This window comes from Phycodurus eques, chromosome 8, assembly GCF_024500275.1.
Source record: "Phycodurus eques isolate BA_2022a chromosome 8, UOR_Pequ_1.1, whole genome shotgun sequence".
Taxonomy (NCBI): Eukaryota; Metazoa; Chordata; class Actinopteri; order Syngnathiformes; family Syngnathidae; genus Phycodurus; species Phycodurus eques.
Window position 1 is genome coordinate 3,354,715 of NC_084532.1, and position 13,718 is coordinate 3,368,432.

At 44.3% G+C, this 13,718-nt stretch overlaps 1 protein-coding gene across 2 annotated transcripts in view; it reads right to left on the minus strand.

The window, feature by feature from the left end:
* The window catches only part of LOC133406707 (solute carrier family 22 member 23), a 36,477-nt gene extending 23,717 nt beyond the window's left edge, over positions 1–12,760 (minus strand). Inside the window, exons 1-3 of one of the 2 annotated variants that reach the window (XM_061684532.1) lie at positions 12,618–12,760; positions 6,245–6,348; positions 3,865–4,019 (exon numbers count right to left, since the gene is read on the minus strand). In XM_061684532.1, coding sequence (XP_061540516.1) covers positions 3,865–4,019; positions 6,245–6,348; positions 12,618–12,686 — 328 coding nt within the window. In that variant the 5' untranslated portion in view covers positions 12,687–12,760. Of the gene's footprint in view, positions 1–3,864; positions 4,020–6,244; positions 6,349–7,030; positions 7,915–12,617 lie in introns of those variants that run through there. The other variant, XM_061684531.1, reaches the window with a different exon arrangement.
* Between the last annotated feature and the right edge of the window lie 958 nt (positions 12,761–13,718).

The window sequence follows — 13,718 nt, forward strand, 5'->3', positions numbered from 1 at the left end:
TCAACCTACACGCCTTCCCATGAGGGAGCAGAGTCTGGGTTCTCTGAGGTGGGCTCTCCTATCTCTGGGGTTGAGGTCACTGAGGTGGTTAAAAAGCTCCTCGGGGGCAAGGCCCCGGGGGTGGATGAGATTCGCCCGGAGTTCCTCAAGGCTCTGGATGATGTGGGGCTGTCCTGGTTGACACGCCTCTGGAACATCGCGTGGACATCGGGGACAGTGCCTCTGGATTGGCAGACTGGGGTGGTGGTCCCCCTTTTTAAGAAGGGGGACTGGAGGGTGTGTTCCAACAACAGGGGGATCACACTCCTCAGCCTCCCTGGTAAGGTCTATTCAGGGGTGCTGGAGAGAAGGGTCCGTCGGGAAGTTGAATCCCAGATTCAGGAGGAGCAGTGTGGTTTTCGTCCTGGCCGTGGAACACTGGACCAGCTCTACACCCTTGGCAGAGTCCTCGAGGGTGCATGGGAGTTCGTCCAACCAGTCTACATGTGTTTTGTGGACTTGGGGAAGGCGTTCGACCGTGTCCCTCGGGTGGTCCTGTGGGAGGTGCTTCGGGAGTATGGGGTACCGAACCCCCTGATACGGGATGTTCGGTCCCTGTACGACCGGAGTCAGAGTTTGGTCCGCATATCCGGCAGTAAGTCGGACTCGTTTCCGGTGAGGGTTGGACTCCGCCAAGGCTGCCCTTTGTCACCGATTCTGTTCATAACTTTTATGGACAGAATTTATAGGCGCAGCCGAGGTGTAGCGGGGGTCCGGTTTGGTGGCCTCAGTATTGCATCTCTGCTTTTTGGAGATGATGTGGTTCTGTTGGCTTCATCAAGCCGTGACCTCCAACTCTCACTGGAGGAGTTCGCAGCCGAGTGTGAAGCGGCTGGGATGAGAATCAGCACCTCCAAATCTGAGACCATGGTCCTCAGTCGGAAAAGGGTGGCGTGCCCTCTCCAGGTCGGGGATGAGATCCTGCCCCAAGTGGAGGAGTTCAAGTATCTTGGGGTCTTGTTCACGAGTGAGGGAAGAATGGAACGGGAGATCGACAGGCGGATCGGTGCAGCGCCTGCAGTGATGCTGACTTTGTATCGATCCGTTGTGGCAAAGAAGGAGCTAAGCCGAAAGGCGAAGCTCTCGATTTACCGGTCGATCTACGTTCCTACCCTCACCTATGGTCACGAGCTGTGGGTCGTGACCGAAAGAACGAGGTCCCGGATACAAGCGGCCGAAATGAGTTTCCTCCGCAGGGTGTCCGGGCTCTCCCTTAGAGATAGGGTGAGAAGCTCGGTTATCCGGGAGGATCTCAGAGTAGAACCGTTACTCCTTCACATCGAGAGGAGCCAGATGAGGTGGCTGGGGCATCTGATTCGGATGCCTCGCGGACGCCTCCCCGGTGAGGTGTTCCGGGCACGTCCCACCGGGAGGAGACCCCGGGGACGACCCAGGACACGCTGGCGAGACTACGTCTTTCGGCTGGCCTGGGAATGCCTCGGGACCCCCCCTGAAGAGCTGGATGAAATGGCTGGTGAGAGGGAAGTCTGCTACTGCCCCCGCGACCCGACCTCGGATAAGCGGTATGAGATGGATGGATGGATGCTGTAGAGCAGGTTCCCCCTCCCACCGTGTGTGACCGCACAGACACTGAACAAAACATATTTCATTTAGCTGTGAGTTGTCAATTATAGCGTTCTAGCTGTGATGTTTATTTCTGGATTATATCGACGGTAACAGACCTTTGTTGATGTTTTTTGTTTTTAAAGATGCGCACAGATAACTTTGTGTTATGATTGATCCTCTGCAATTAGTAAGAAAATCTAATTTCTATAAGCTGTGTAACATCTTATTTTGCTCCAAATAACATTGACTCGAATTGGAGAAATGTGTTCAACAGTCTTTAATAGTAACTACCAACAAGCAACTGCCACTTTTGAATATCTTAATACAGTAATATATATTTTTTTTTAAAAAGAGATAACAACTTCACAAATCATTCAAGTGGATTTGGCTTGTACATTAATTCATCTTCCGTTCCGCTTCTCCTCACTAGGGTCGCGAGCGTGCTAGAGCTTATCCCAGCTATCTTCGGGCGAGAGGCGGGGTATACCCTAAACTGGTCGCCAGCCAATCACAGGGCACATATCAACAAACGACCATTTGCACTCACATTGACACCTATGGGCAATTTAAAGTTTTCAATGAACCTACCTTGCATGTTTTTGGAGTGTGGGAGGAAACCAGAGTGCCCGGAGAAAACCCACGCAGGCACGGGGAGAACATGCAAACTCCACATAGGCGGGGCCAGGATTTGAACCCCGGTCCTCAGAACTGTGAGGCAGATGTGCTAACCAGTCTTCCACCGTGCCGCCAGGCTTGTACATAATGCTGCTGCAAAAAAAAATAACTGTGTGATATCTCTTAAATAGTCCACTTTTTAAAGGTTTAATTTTTATTTATTTTTTTAAAGCAGCAGAGATTTATTGAGACTCCCTGCTGAGTAGAACCCACTCACCCACCCTGTCTGAAAGCCTGACCTCGCGCTTCGGATATTTGAATAATCTCTTATTAACCAGACGAATGATGGTGAGAACCGGGAATAAATCAAATTTTGGGAGAAATATCAACAATCACCCATTAACATCTTAAGCGTCTTAAATGGAATGAATTTGTGTCCTCATCTCTTTTGACAAAACTAGAGAAACAACAAATGTTTGTTGGTTTGTTTGTTTTTTTCAATCACGGCACAAACCAGTTGAAACATAACAAAGTAAAACAAATACAATTGGAGGTTGTTTACACAGGCCCGTTATTTTGAAGAGAATAAAAACTGAGTTGGTTTGGCTGCTTGTTTATATGTAGTATCTTTACAGTAGTATGTACTACTGTATGTTTTGGAGACAAAACAAAGATCTCAAAGTGGAGGTTTTTAAATAAAAACATTATTGTTCATATCAAAGCACTTAAAAATTGGTATTTTTGTCAAATGGAAAACTTGCACATACTGTATACTAACCCTTCTCCAGCATAGTGTCCATTAACTTCTCCCGCTGACTCGCAGAGACACACTATTCCCATAATTCAAATTCTCAATGCAAATAAATTCTGAGTATAGTATGTTTTTGGATCAAATCAGAAGTAATCAGCTTTGACAAGCTTGACAAAAACAGCATGAATCAAGTTCATGTTTTAGCTGTATCGCATCCAAAAGTGATTATCATGATTCTGACTCCTTGCTGTTGTCAAATTGTGAACATGAGTCTTTTCATGTTAAATCTCCACATCTGAACTAACTGTCAGATTGGACAAGTTGGCAAGTTAAGTGTTCAGTATGAGCATGAATTGGTGCATCACAACCTGAAACAACAGTGGTGGACCACAGTGCTGTTGTTTTGTTTTAGCTTTATGAAGGGGCACTTGCTGACCGTTGGCCTGGTAATTGTTATAAAACATGTCAAAACCTTGACTACGATGCAGATGTTTGAATTAATCATCCATTTTCTATACCGCTTTCTATACCGCTTTCTATACCGCTTATCTTGTTCTAAATATGTACCGCAAATAGGAAATAAATTCGCATGACAAGTACAAATTAGACTGCATATAAAAAGTCTGGAAACGTGAACAAGAACTTCCCAATATCCTCCTCTGTTGCAGTACTGAAATTTGAACCATACTGTTGCTCTGTCCTATTTATATCTATTATATCTGAATATATACTGTACCAAATCAAAAATGTAGCAAGAATTTTAACATCTATCTGTTGCTTTTTTCCTCTTCCTACCATACCAGTGCATTCTGCATCACTGATCACAGAGGGGAAATGGAGAATGGCTGTGAGGAAGCAGAGACAAAGCAGACAGGTGTGAGGCGTGTACTTACTGAGCACGTAGAGAGAGAGAGCGAGGCCCGCCAAGCAGAAACCCTCAAAGAAGCGCAAGGTGCTGAACATGGTGACATTTATAGAGAAGGCAACACTCAAACCAAACACCAGCATGAAGAGCACAGAGAGAATCAACACTGGGTGTCGACCGAACCTTGGAAGCAGAGAGAAGAAAAACAAAGATGAGACAAAGTGTTTAAAAACTGTCCCAAAACTAGAATAGAAGCTAATGTAGTCAAAAAGACTATTCTGGCCATTGTATGGCACAGACCACGTGGACTTCCTAGTTTGAGGGGGGTAGTTTTGGTCAGTAGGTCAGGTTAGAGTGAAGCCATTTCTTTACACAGTTTCCAGTTTCCACAATTCACAGGCTATTTTCCCACGAGGCAGCTCAGCTGGCTCTCAGTGTGCAGACAGGACCGGACCACAGTGATATGACTTAAAGGGTCAGTTCAATTTATTATGGAATTCACTTTCTGCTGAAATAAAATCTAATACAGTGCTAAACTATGGCGTCAAACCAAACCAATTTTTTAATGTCATGGTTATAGAGTGGGGAGGACACAGTTGTGACGCTTGTGACACTCCTATTTTGTTTATAACTAAATTCTTGACAACTCAATGAGAAAATTATTATTATTATTTTCGTTTTCTTTTTCAAACCCGGGTGAAGATAAGTGTTATAGAAGATGGATGGATGGAAATTTCATCAACCGCCCTCGTCTCAGTCCACATTGTGTGGGTCCTACTTGCCTGGGTTCCTCAATCAGTTCTACATAATAGACCCTATTAAAGTTGCCATTTGTGTTTGTTTGGTTTTTTATGCTTGTGATTGTGTGTCATTTTGTTTTATGTACTGTATGCTTTATGGTTCTATCAAAGCCCTTTATATACACGTTTTTAAAGGTGCTATGCAGTAAAACTACGACCCCAATTCCAATGAAGTTGGGAAGTTGTGTTAAACATAAATAAAAATAGAATACAATGTTTGACCTATATTTCATTTAATACACTAAAAGACAAGATATTTAATGTTCAAACTGATAAACTTGATTGTTTTTAGCAAATAATCATTAACTTTTGAATTTTATGGCTGCAACCCGTTCCAAAAAGCTGGGACAGGGTCATGTTTACCACTGTGTTACATCACCTTTTCTTTTAACAACATTTCAATAAACGTTTGGGAACTGAGGACACTAATTGTTGACGCTTTGTCGGCGGAATTCATTGCCGTTCTTGCTTGATGTACAGCTGCAGCTGTTCAACAGTCCGGGGTCTCTGCTGTCGTATTTTACGCTTCATAATGCGCCACACATTTTCAATAGGAGACAGGTCTGGACTGCAGGCAGGCCAGTCGAGTACCAGCACTCTTTTACTACGAAGCCACGCTATTGTAACAGAATGTGCATTAAACTTGTCATACGTGACACTAACCAACGTGTGCTACAAAAATGAGATTGCAACAATTCCTTATCATTTGGGCTTTACTTGGAATAGATATGGCTGTGTTTACATGTGCCCTGATTGAGTGATACAAAGAAAAGTTTGATATATTTTTTATATTGCAAAAATGTGCTTTAATTGTCAGATACAGTTCATACTCTTGAATTTAATACAATAAGCAATAGTGGTGTAACAATTTATTCATTATATCGATGTACCAATTTATTTTCCTGCGATCTGGCATCGATCTGTGTTTGGCAAGTTATTCTTCTGAATGAAAATAAATTGATTGATATTGTTTTTGAAGGTAATGAATTGATTGTATCATACGAGGAAACTACGCATTGTATTTACACACAGCGGACTTGATATGGAGGTGTGTACGTGTTGCATTTCCAAGAAAACACTTGTCGTTTTACTTTTTTTTTCAGTTAGCCCACGGTAGTTAGCACTGTCAAGGCTACTTTCTTCTTTGGTGCTTCGTTTCGAGCCATTACTATTAGCCATGTGTCAAGTGTTGACTATCAAACGTAGGCATGCTATAAACACAACATATTTTGGATTACCATGTTCACAGATCATATCATAAACCCGTATCAGACTGCCAGTTGGGTTACTGTATCAGAAATGTTATTGCTCCCTCGGAAAACAGAAGGGCAGCGCAGTAAATGACAATGTCACACTTACTATATGCAGATATTATAATTTCCTTACTTGGGTCTACGTTAATGAATAATAATGTCCTCTGAGCGAAACTAACTGAAAATGAGTTGGATATGATCGAAGCATGACTGTGAATGAGGATGTCACATTGCGCCGCAGGTAACAAATTGAGAGGGTTTTGTAATTAAGATGACAACTATTTAATCCTAATTTTAAGATTTAGTCAGGAAAAAAAAAAAAAAAAAAAAAACAGGAATGGATAAATGAACATACCAGTCGGCCATGACACCCATCACTAGGTAGCCAAATATGGAGCCCACCAGCAGAGAAAATTTGGCAATATGGACCTTCCAGGCTGAATCACACACCAAGTTCCACTGAAAACATAAAACAATTTTTGACATACTCGCACATGTCCTGTAATTGCTAAAAGATGTGTTACTGTCATAACTTTCTTTTCTCAAATTCCACTTTGCAACCCATTGTTTAAAGTTTGTCTTTTTGCTCTCCAAATTGCAATTGTTATGTAAATGACGGACCAAAACAACACTCTTTTTACGGGAAAATATAACGTTCTTGCGTAAACAACGGCGAGAACAGAGATTCTTCCCGGCCAAACACGAATGGATGAATGGACAAACATTCCCACAGACATTCGATCAAAAGAGCGGAAGATGTTCTATAGTAGTTTAAAATGGAGTCTCCATAGTTTATATACAAAGTTAGTTCTTAGGAGGTCTAATTTGGTGTTTGTTGGAGGCGATGATAATCGATAATTGGCAACATTGTATTAATTGGACAATTCCTGAATTAATTTTTCCTAGTCTATCATTAGTTAATGACCTTTGACTATAGTTGCACACAATGTATGACAGGCTAGGCGAACACACACACACACACACACACACACACACCTGTCTCTCTCTCAGCTTGAGGTCAGTGGGTGAGCCCTGTTAGTATTTGTATCAGATGCTACTGCCGATGCTGATTTTTAATTTATTTATTTGTATTTTTTTTTTAAGCTTCATTTGCGGGCCTGTGTAAGTGCTCTCTCGTTACCTTGGTAACCACATTCTGACCGAGTCCCGTGTGCAGCTCCAATGTCCTCTCCTCGCAGGCGCACAGCAGACCGCTGCCGTCGCCGTATCCATCCCCGGTGCCGTTGACTTTGAGTTGAAGCGGCGGGGTGACCGAATAGGATTCCACGGTCCATTGGGTGTCGTTCGCCAAAGGTTGCAAACACGTGCCATTGGGCTGTGCCAGGAGAAAATAATCCGAGAACTGGCTAAAGCCTATGAACAATGCCGGTATCCAGGTCAGGACGACGAGCTGCTTCTGGTGCCTCCCGAACCCTCCGAGGGACGGCAGAACCGAGCCGTCGATGTGCGGCAGCAGCCTGGGCGCCGGGAGATCCAGTGGGGTGAAGCCATTGTCGGGCGGGTGGTCCTGTTCCTGCGGGCGACCGGCTGCCATCGCTGCCCAGCCCCACGGAGCAGCTGGGCGCAACAGCCGGCGATGCTAAACCCACCCCCCGCCCTGTCCTAAACCCTTTTTGGCTCACCTCACAGATCAATCCTGATTGGAGCAACAACAAAACAACCTTACAAAAACAAACGGGTCTGGGTCTGTCTGTCTGCGGCGTCTGAACCGAGTCACCGCACAGTTGTCCGAGGGGAGAGACTCCTTCTTCAGGGGGCTTTGTATTCCATGTGCACATCTCCCACAGTGGGATCCATCCACGTGGAGGTGATCTGGGCCAGCCGGGCCTGTATGGAAGTGGAGTGAAAAGAATCCAATGGGAACATCTGCTGCGTGTGCGCCACAACAGGTCTCGTTCGCGGCCAAAGTGTGACCCCTCCGGAGGTGTGCATCTCTTAGGTCTTCAAGTCCAAAAGATCATCTCTGGATGGTCCATTTAGAGACGCAAAGGGATATGTTGGACACTGAGCCAAAAATTGGGATTGAGGAGGAGGTGGAGGAGGAGGAGGAGGAGGGGGTGGGGGGTGGGGGGGGGGGTAAAGCCCGCCCTTCCCGGATGCGCTATGCGTTGCGATTGGAGATCTGCAGGCAACAATGATCTCCTTTGTGCAGTTTACCCTAAACGCTTGCGAAGTGACTCGAGCGGCCATGTCGCATTCGTTGGAACTATGAAGAGCACGGGCGTTTCTTTCGCGTATATTGCTTTTTCTTTGCATTTTCATGACCTTCGCAGCGATATTCCCTGGTTTGGGGAGACAATAGGGCTTTGACGCTATTTGGCCGCGCGGGGGCGACAAACTACTACAAAATGGAGTCACGTCCTTGAGAGGGGACTGTGAAAGGGAACCGTGTCTGTAACTGCAGCTGGTCCTCTTGCCTGAGTGTGTGTGACCTTGAAATTCCCACAGTGACAGAAGAAGCATGTACTGTCGTCAGGATAATGCTATAACAGTGCTGCGCATGTCGAAGAGTTAAACAGTTAAACATTTGCAAACAAAAGGCGAAGCATTTGGAGGGAAAGGCTATATTAATTATCGTTTTTATTCAGCCTGGATCAGACTACAAAACAAATGTGGTCTTTCATGATGGTACTATGTCAGACTACTGCCATTAAAATCTTGCCGTATCTCGGTCAGCCACTGGCAGCAGTACACGACATTTATTCCGATATAACCGTATCCCGGTCTTTTTACATCACTGGGCTTCATAATGTCAAATCGAAAAGCGTCGGGAAGTCGGGACCAGCAAAATGTGTGGTGTCATCACGGGGAATGTACTGAAAGTTTTACATGGCCCAAAGGTGAACGTCGCCGGAGGGCAGGGTTTGTGGAGACCAATATTTGTCTAGGGGGGGCTGCATGTCGTTTTTAGGGGGGCTAAGGATCATAAAAGTTGGCCATAAACACACAAATATTTTGGGGCGGGGGGCTTGACAAGTTTTTAAAACTAAAATAGGCCAAGCGACGCCACTGGCTAGTGCTGACGTTTACACGTTAACGCTGTCTGGCCCAATCCCTGAAATCGACCGCAAGAGCAAATCAGGCTAATAACAGGGCTAAAATCCTCTCGTGTGATCTATGCATTACTGTGGGTTCACATGCAGCTCTGCTGATGTATCATTGAGCTTGAATGTTCCTCTTATGCTAATAAATATTCCATTAATCATTGTCTGTTTGAGTGAATGGGGTGACATTGTAAAACACTGAGTATCTCGAAGGCAGAAAAGCACCATGCAAGTAAAAGCTTATTCAAGTAAAACTTTAGTTGTCAATCAATGCTGGGCAACAGAAATGTAACTTTTGCTCAGTCACTTGTCATTCATCGCTCACCTTTACGCCTCCTCAGATACTATGAAATTAAGATAGAGGAGGAAGAGGAGCTTGGGATAAACAGGCCAACCACACCCATATAACACATAGCAGAGGTGGCAATCCTGGTGTTTAAAACAGAAAGTGACCGCGCCTCAAAATTGTAATAAGAATGTCTAAGAGGCTCACAAATATCTAACTAACCAAGGGGTGTCATGAAATAATTGTTTTCACCCCCGAAACCACTAGCTAAACGAACTACCTTACCAGGCTGGGATTTTATTGTGTACTTCAGCAAACACATTGCTTATTGGGGACGTGGGAAGTTTATTATAAACTGTATGTTAAATGTTTCTAGCAACTATGATTGTACAGTGACCTTGGGTGCCTTGAAAGCCGCCTAAAAATAAAATGAATTATTATTATTATTAGTAGTAGTACTAGTAGTAGTAGTAGCAGTAATTCCATTCATACAGCATAAACGATTACTGTTTTTGCTTGCTCAGCAATAACTTCCAATTGCAAATAATTTCTCAATTTAGTCCGTACTCTACTTCGCACTTGTTTGGTTACATGTGAGCTTCAATCCACTAGTATTAAAGTGTGCTTATACAAAGGAGCACAGAGCATCATGGGAGATCCCCACTTTCTACTCATGACTAAATTTCACTTTCTACTCATGACTAAATTTCTACCCATGAATAAATCCTTGGACAGGTAGCCACACCGGCTTTTGTATATTAATACTACTTTATTATAGGATTTCTAAGGTATTGGATATTATAGACAGTTTTTCAGTTTACTATTTCCTGTAACGCTATAATCTTCAGAATTACAACGAAGCAGTCCGACACTTCAATATGACGTAGGATGTGCCGAGTCAACTCCTCCCCCTCTCCCAACCCCTTGCGGATGAATATACGCCAACATAGTGAATAATAGAAGTGTTGAAACACACAAGGTAAATAAAACGGGCGAGAGAAACCGTCAATAGTTCAATATCCAGCGTTCTCTAACAACTGGGGTCCAAGGAGGCATCCTAAACAGATGCCTGAGCATAAGATCCCAAGATACTGTATTTACTTGAAGTTCTCTACTTGAGGCATGATCTCATCAGAGGGCACCCCACCCTATTCCAACAGACCTTGGTCTCTGTTTTGGAGACACTGATTCTCATCCCATCCGCTTCACAGTTGGTTGCGAACAGCTCTAGAGAGAGATGAAGATCACGGCTTGATGAAGCAAACAGAACCACATCATCTGGGAAACAACTGTGACATAAAACTGAGACCCCTAAATCTGACCCATTCAATGCTGTGGTTGCGCCTAGAAATTCTGTCGGTAAAGATTAGGAACAGAATCAGGCACCCTTGGCAAAGTCCAACCCTCACCGGAAACTAATCCTCTATCCTACCCCATAATCGAAGCTTAGTTAGCACACAAGTCAATGTTATTATTTTAGTGACTGACTAGATCTCAACTCAACTCTCATCTCAGCTTTATTTTTAGAGCACTTCAAAACAACAAGCATGGCTGAAACAAAGCAATGTTCAAAAATAAAAATGAAACTTAAAACAACTGCACACATTATTCATTCATTGCACAGTCACACCCTGGTTGGTAAGTTACTTGTGTAGCCACAACTGCCCTGATGCAGTCTGACAGAAGCATGGCTGCCATTCTGCGCCTATGGCCCTGCAACCACCACCAAACATCCAACCACATTCATTGGAGTAAGTGTCTTGCCCAGAGACTCAACGTAAACCTAGGGATACGAACTGGCAACCTTCCAGTTGCACAGCGTCCAATTACCCTCTTCACCACTGTGCCCCAACAGAACAACATACACAATTAAAATAAACCCACAAACTAACAAATATTCGTCTTTTTTTATTACATTTTTTTTTTACCTCTTTAAAAAAACAAACCAATCAGTCACATCAAAACACTTCTACAGCACTGTCCTCTGTGTTTTGACCAAACTCATAGTCCTTATGTTGGCTGCCTGTTATTCCAACAGCGGCCTGTAGGTGGCCTGAAGATGTATAAGGTTGTGGTCAGATTCCCCTGAGGAGGGAGAGAAGAGTTGACTTCAGATTGGAACTAACAGTAATTCCCTCTCATCGCTCAGTCTACATGTTGAGCTGGGCGTATACCAATGCATGTGACAATTTGGTGACCGAGGGCTCTATTTTCAGTGGCGCATCTTGATTTTTGTCCAAATGTGAGACTCGCTGCGCATTGCCAGACCCCTCTGCGCCAAACTGGGCGGTGTTGGTGCAGCGAGGGTGTGCCCTTGGAGATGCCCTTGGCAAAGTGAGATTTTGGTATAATACAGTCCGTCTAAATTTACGCCATCTCATACCATGTCTAAATTTTGGCGCAGAGGACACTGGTGGAGCCAAAGGGGGAGCCACGGTAGCACTGGACCCCCTGAAATCTGACTGGACCCCCCATGTGCCACCCCAAATGACTGAAATGTCATGGCACCGGCGCCAATGAGACTTCCTCATTGATCGAGGATCATGGGGGAAGCACCAAATATGCTTATATTTGAAATCACGGATAACGAATGATCGTGCATGGGTGAGGATAGATTCATGAGGTCCGCAGACATATATAAGTCACACGCGCTTATCACCAGCTCATACTGTATTTAATCACATTTCCATACCGGCCAAGTGACAACGCACCAGCCACACACGGATCGCTTTCTCGATGCGAGACTGTCATTGCGTGTCACTTAAAGGGCAAATTTAAAGCCACATTGGAAAATGTTTCAGAATCAGAATCATCTTTATTTGCCAAGTATGACCAAAAAACACACAAGGAATTTGTCTCCGGTAGTTGGAGCCGCTCTAGTACAGACAATCAATTGGCAGAGAACACTTTTGAGACATCAAGACATTGAGAAAAACAGTCACTGAGCAATAAAGGGTTGGTAGTTATCTGGTAATGCCGGTACAATTTGTTTTTTTTGTTTTGTTTGTTTTTTTGACAATTGTACAAAAAGTGCTTTAGCAATTAGTGCTTTGAATGACTAATATAGCAATAGTCCGGTGCAATGACCATTGTGCAAAGGGCGCCGAGACTTCAAGGAGTGTATGCAGTTTAAAGTGACTAGTAGCGCGATAATCTGGGACAATGTTGATTGTCCAAATGTTGCAGATACTCCTCAGTCAGTGTGCAAGTAGGGCAGATGCTACTCTGGCATGAGTGGCCAGTATTGGTCAACAACAGATATGCAAATAGTGCAGCGTGGCGAGACTACTGCAGTGAGTGCACGAGTATGTATAATTGTCCCGACAGAAATGTGACAGCAAACTCAAGACAAAAAAAGATACCAAGATGGCGCCTACCCGTGTGGATGCCTCGGTTACGCGCTCTTTATTATTGTTTTTCTGTTTTTCGTTCGTCTTTGGAGACATTACATGGCTCACTTACACAAGGGGAGACTTGCTAAGCGTCAAGGAAGCTACGCTTCCTTTCTTTCACCAACCATCACAAATCCGCTCAGTTTTTACTCACCGGAGCAGCGACCGCGGTCTTTGGCACATGGAGACTGAGGTGGCGCCACAGAGGGTCATCTTGGGTCATCTTCTGATAAAGATCTGTAAAGACTTCGGACGTTCCGCCGCCATTTGCTTTATGGAGACTTGGCTTTGTGAGGCTGTACCCGATGGCGCCGTCATGCTTCCTGGCTTCCACCTTCACCAGGCAGACCGCAACATGGAATCATCTGGGAAAACAAAAGGCGGCGGGATATGCTTCTATATCAACAAAAAATGGTGTACGGACATCACGGAGCTCAGCACACACTGCAGCCTGCATTTAGAGTCGCTGTTTTTGAACTGCAAGCCATTCTAATCGCCTCGTGAGTTCGCATCATTCATTCTCGCTGGTGTCTACATTCCTCCTCAAGCTAACACGGACGCCGCACTGCTAATGCTCGCCGAACACGTTAACGAAATTGAAAAAAAAAAAACTCCCAGACTCACCCCTCATTATTCTCGGGGACTTAAACAAAGCTACACTCAACCACGAACTCCCTAAATAAAAGCAGCACATCGACTGTCCCACCAGGGAAAAAAACATTTTAGACCACTGCTGTACTACGCTAAACAACACATACCGTACCATACCTCGTTCATCACTGGGCTCGTCTGATCACTGCTTAATGCACTTAATACCCACATACAGGCAAGAACTTAAATGTGTGAAGCTTTACAGTGGAAACAGTGAAAAGGTGGACCAATGAAGCAAAGATAGAACTTCAAAGCTGTTTAGACTGCACAGACTGGAGTGTCTTTGAAAATTCAGCTGGCAGCCTGGATGATTGTACGGACACTGTCACATCCTATATTAGTTTCTGCGAAGATGTGTGCCAACATTTAAATCTGATACAGAAAGACATCAAGAATTTTTTTTAAAAATGTATTTCCAATTTACCCAGTATTTTT